General features: G+C 35.8%; 2 protein-coding genes across 3 annotated transcripts in view; one reads left to right on the top strand and one right to left on the bottom strand.

The window, feature by feature from the left end:
* Positions 1-1998, top strand: part of LOC111486146 — a 4102-nt gene extending 2104 nt beyond the window's left edge. The window contains exons 2-3 of one of the 2 annotated variants that reach the window (XR_002718810.1): positions 1414-1521; positions 1582-1998. The gene's annotated coding sequence lies outside the window, so the exon portion shown is untranslated. Of the gene's footprint in view, positions 1-1413 lie in introns of both variants that reach the window. The other variant, XM_023133174.1, reaches the window with a different exon arrangement.
* A 655-nt stretch (positions 1999-2653) lies between these two features.
* The window catches only part of LOC111485959 (GTP-binding protein TypA/BipA homolog), an 8152-nt gene continuing 5726 nt past the window's right edge, over positions 2654-5079 (bottom strand). Inside the window, exons 15-19 of the mRNA XM_023132937.1 lie at positions 4347-4433; positions 4183-4233; positions 4016-4099; positions 3684-3734; positions 2654-3198 (exon numbers count right to left, since the gene is read on the bottom strand). Of these exons, the coding sequence (XP_022988705.1) occupies positions 3115-3198; positions 3684-3734; positions 4016-4099; positions 4183-4233; positions 4347-4433 (357 nt within the window). The 3' untranslated portion in view covers positions 2654-3114. The remainder of the gene's footprint in view (positions 3199-3683; positions 3735-4015; positions 4100-4182; positions 4234-4346; positions 4434-5079) is intronic.

The raw sequence follows: 5079 nt of genomic DNA, 5'->3' as shown, positions 1-5079 counted from the left end.
TTTTTTTTTTTTTTTTTTTTTTTTTTTTTTTTTTTTTTTCTTGATTCTCTGAATTTTAAGGGCTCTGTGGAGATGAATCAATCCATTTAATCTCATGAATAAATTATAGATAGATGGCTACTTTGGTTGGTCTGTCTCTGATTTTAGACTGCTGAGTATTATTGGCCAATAGTGTATAAGGTTCCTTAGGAAAGAAGAACATTGGCTGCATGAGTGGGGTTGTGAGATCCTTCATCGGTTGGAGAGGGGAACAAAGTATTGCTTATAAGGGTGTGGAAACATCTCCCTAGTAGACAAGTTTTAAAAACCTTGAGGGGAAGCTTGGAAGGAAAAGCTCAAAGAGGACAATATCTACTAGTGGTGGGCTTGGGTTGTTACAAATGGTATTTGAGTGTGGAAACCTCTCCCTAGTAGACACGTTTTAAAAACCTGTAGGGAAAGCTTGGAAGGGAAAGCCCAAAGAGGACAATATCTACTAGTGGTGTGCTTGGGTTGTAACAAATGGTATTTGAGTTAGACATTGGGCAGTGTGTCAGCGAGAACACTGGACCTCCAAAGGGGGTGGATTGTGAGATCCCATATCGGTTGGAGAGGGGAACAAAGCATTCCATGTAAGGGTGGAAACCTCTCCATAGTAGACGCGTTTTAAAATCGTGAGGCTGATCGGGCCAAAACGAACAATATCTGCTAGCGGTGGGCTTGAACTGTTACAGGGGTTTTGCTTTGATTGAAAATCTTTTCTCGAATGCATGTTTTATTGTTTTCTTCACGTTGTATCATGTTACCCGGGGAAAAGAATACGATATGATTTGGTACCAAAATAGGGCTCTTGACATTGTTATTTACTCGAGGGGTGTTCTCTATACAGATTCTGGAATTCAAGAACGTGTAGCATAGAATTAAGAAGTCCGAGAATGAGATGTCTGTGTTTTAGAAAAATGCAAGATGCTCGAGTTAGACAGTATATAGGACATTCTGTTCGAGGGCTCTACGTTTTCACAGTAGAAAATTATGGATTTCGAAGAGATGATATGGTGTGAACAATAATGAACTGTACATCTCCAATTGGTCAAACCTTCATAATAGATGCTCTTAAAAGATTCACGAGCATATTTGTACATGATCTATTCTATAGGTTATACAGATGTGCCCCTCCAATTCTAAAGAATTTTCTGATAGAAATTCACCATCTACAGCTGTGTCCTCAAGTTCTAAAGAAAAAGTGTCCGCATTGTTTTTTGTGCTGAATACTTGTTAATGTGTGGTCCATGGTCCATGGAAACTTAACTTATATATTTAGACCATCTACAACGTTACGCACGTCCCTGAGCCGATTCTTAGGAATCGACAAATATTGAACTATCTATTGTTCTTCACTGATTTTGTGGTTGGCATCAAATTGTGCTTAAACAGATTCATTCTGAAGTTGGGTACTTTTCCAAGGATGAAGATGGATTAGATTTGAATCCGAAGCAATGCTACTGATGAGCATCCATACATCTTGTATCCTTTTGGAATTTAAATTTTTTAGAGTTCTTAGTCATGGAAGATAATACAAAAATACCAAGGTGACAGTACTTCAAATTCAGATTGGCATACCCCAACAAAGTGAAGTTTCTCAGCATCCAATCCCTTTATTGATCGGTAGTTTGGCTTCACCTTCCTTTTCTGCATTTTTGTAAGGGGCGAAAGGTCGTTTCAGAATGCAGAACTGACCAGTGTTATGTGTTGTCACAGTCGTTGTCGTTGTTGTTGACTGCTTTTAGAGACTTAGCGTTATCGTTTGACTGCTTTTAGAGACTTAGTGTCGTCTTGTCCTGTGTTGTTCTGTGTTGTTGATTTTTAATCTCTCAGTTTGTAAAATGAAAGATTCTTATTGTGCGAGGATGTTAGGCTTGTTTCAGTTTTTTATGGTCTTATCTCTGTGGAAGGTGAATGAAATGGTCATTCTAATGCAATATAATGTGCTGACCATAATATATGTTAAGTTACTTGTATCATGTATCTTGATCACTTATGACTAAAAAATCTAATGTTTGTTATTTTATACATACTCAATTCTTTCTACCCATTTAGAAGGATGATCATTACTACTTATCTAGAAGAATGATCGTTATACAATCTACGTTTTTCATTTTTCCCATAGTCCTTGTTTTTTCCGTTCATTTTCTTAATCATTACCATTATGAATCACCAACAAGGGTATTCTTAAATATCGATATTAGCAATTGAGTAACTCCATCTAGCTAGTAATACATGTTCTTCTACCACGGTCGAGTAAAGTATAGAGTTGAAACTCGGACTATCGGCTTTTGTCTCCAGCAGTGCTTCGAAATTGGTAATTTCATTAACATCTAATCTATTTCATTTGTCCTTGTGTTCTATAATTTCACTAATCAAGTTGCCTTAACTTTATTCATTTTGCATGATGATTTCATATGCCGGTTCTAAATGATTAATTCATATGTTTTCTTATGATACAATGATTATTATGCTTTTAGATGACGGAAGAAATGAAAGACCGTAAATACAATATTTCAAAGGTTTAGGAGATTGATAGTCACTCTACCTATCAATCAATCAAGTGGTATATATGACTCAATTTAGTAAGGATGCAGCCAAAGAAGGTGGAAGAGTATGCAAGAGTTTCAAATGAAAAACAAGAAAATGGTTTCCCACTAAATGGTTTAGTGTTTAATTGTTCCCATTTTTGGAAATTAGCTTACATAAATTTGATGCTTGGGATGGTAGGCTCCTATGTATACTTTATTTGCAAAAAAGGCTAACAAATAGATTCGAAGTTGGTAAATATTCTACTCCACATTTGTTATCAGAACTCGTAAAGGAGCTAATTTAACAGCCGCAGCTATAAAAATCAAAACATATGCTTGTTTAGCCTACTATATAAAGAGGAAACGAATATTTTCTTTGTATTATTATTTCTGCCCCTTGAACTCAGGTGGTCAAAAAGAATATGATATGGTGTTGGATGCACGCTTGAACGACCGAGGTGAGATAAGTTCGATATTTGCTCGTTGATCTTTGATGTTTAGTACCCAACAAGAACCAGCTATTAAAGCTACAAGAAGCAACGTGCAACGTTTGAGGAGGAGTTCATTCCTTGGGCCTCTTGCTCATTGCTTTGCGCTTGTTAACCTCCAAGTATTTCTTTCTCAAACGAATGGCCTTTGGTGTAACCTGCATCCATGGTAGCCAATCCACAATCCACTATAAGCATTGTAAAACAAATGTATAAAAACAAAGAGACCACATACGGATTGTTTTTGGGAGATTCCACATTGGTTGAAGAAGAGAACGAATCTTTCTTTATAAGGGTGTGGAAACCTCTGCCTAGTAGATGTATTTTAAAAACTTTGAGGGTAAACCCGAAAGAAAAAGTCCAAAGAGGACAATATTTGCTAGCGGTGAGCCGGAGCCGTTGCAGTTTTTTACCAATGAATGTAGGAGAGAAATTCAAAAATATTTCGAATTTATATCCGATAGTTTAACTTCATCCAATAATTTTTCCAGTCGAACTACAATACTTAACAATAAAACTAAAACCTTACCAAATGTTTGCTTCGGAGTAAAAGATGGGTTGAATCAACAGACATGAGTATCCGAAGATAATTACGTACTAAATGGAGATGAGAAGAAAATTTGAATGAATAAGCATAATTTACCTCAATAAGTTCGTCAGATGCTACGTATCCTATGGCTTCTTCAAGAGTCATCTGCAATTAAGTTTAGAAGAATTAGATTATAATGTTACTAATCAAACTATAGGAAAAAAATAATGAAGCTTTTCAGCCTACTCGTGCCCCCGAACTCCATAGAACTGGACCCCACATTTTTTCTGCTTTACCATTGAGAGTGTACAAATATATAATATAACACATCTTGGGAACTAGCTTCCACCCTATGACTAATCATGGAAGACTGATAAATGATCCATATTTTTACTGCAGGCATACGAAGGGGCACAAATTGCAAAGTAAATGTAGAAAAGACATACAAGTCGAGGTGGAGATAGCTTCACGTTTTCATCCTTGCAGGCTGCACGGACGTTGGTTAATTCTTTAGTTCTTACAGGATTAACCTGAAAAAAGGAAATTGATAACAATGCGAATCAAGTAGAAACAACTTCAATCAAACAGTCCAATCGTAATATTCTTGACTTACATCTAGATCTGAGTCCCTAGAATGTTCTCCAATAATCATTCCATCATAAGCCTGCAAAAAAGAAAAAAAAACAAACATTTTCCAGATATTATTATAGATACAATGACGTGACAAGTGGAGCTTCATTCTAATGCAGAAAACATAATTTCCATATTTGAGCAAACCTCCATTCCAGGATTCACAAAAAGAGTTCCTCGGGCTTCTAAACTCATTAAAGCATGAGATGTAATTGCTCCATAGCCCATTGATATCTATACAAAAGAAGAAAAAAAATCAGGTTCAAGCAACTTGTTCTGTACTGACAAACAGGTTGAGAAATCTGATTATAAGATTTTTTTTTAATTTTTTCTTATTATTATTATTATTTATTGATACACTACGGCCAGACAAAATATGAAAAAGACTGAAATTGGGGATTCATCAAAGTGAAAGATCAATGCGAACTCTGAATGCTGTTAAAATTCAAAAACCTCAAATATCTTGAATGGACAAACTTTAGGTGTATGCACAGCAGTTCTTTTATGCTATAAACATCGATACTTTCATATTCATTAAAACTTGATGGTAGTTTTTATTCGTGCATGCATGGCTGTATGAGGACACTTCTACTCATAGATACTTCATAACACTAAGGTTAACAAATATTAGTTCATCCTTAGTATTATGACCAGTCCTCCGTTCCATGAGACAAAAGCTTTAGAGGCAGAAAATTGGTGATTTCGTCTCCAGTGGGTGAGGAGAGATGAGAACTTCAAAGAATTATGTTCTCACTTTTAGAAAATCCAAAACAAAGAGGAACATAACATAAATAATCAAGTTAACTTAATTTAAATAGATTCTGCCTAATAATTCTTTCTAGGGTTCAGATTAAATGCACCGGGGGGGGGGGGGGGGTTA

Source organism: Cucurbita maxima, unplaced genomic scaffold, assembly GCF_002738345.1.
Source record: "Cucurbita maxima cultivar Rimu unplaced genomic scaffold, Cmax_1.0 Cma_Scf00011, whole genome shotgun sequence".
Taxonomy (NCBI): Eukaryota; Viridiplantae; Streptophyta; class Magnoliopsida; order Cucurbitales; family Cucurbitaceae; genus Cucurbita; species Cucurbita maxima.
Note: the sequence above shows the minus strand (reverse complement) of the source record. Positions and strands in the feature narration are given on the sequence as shown.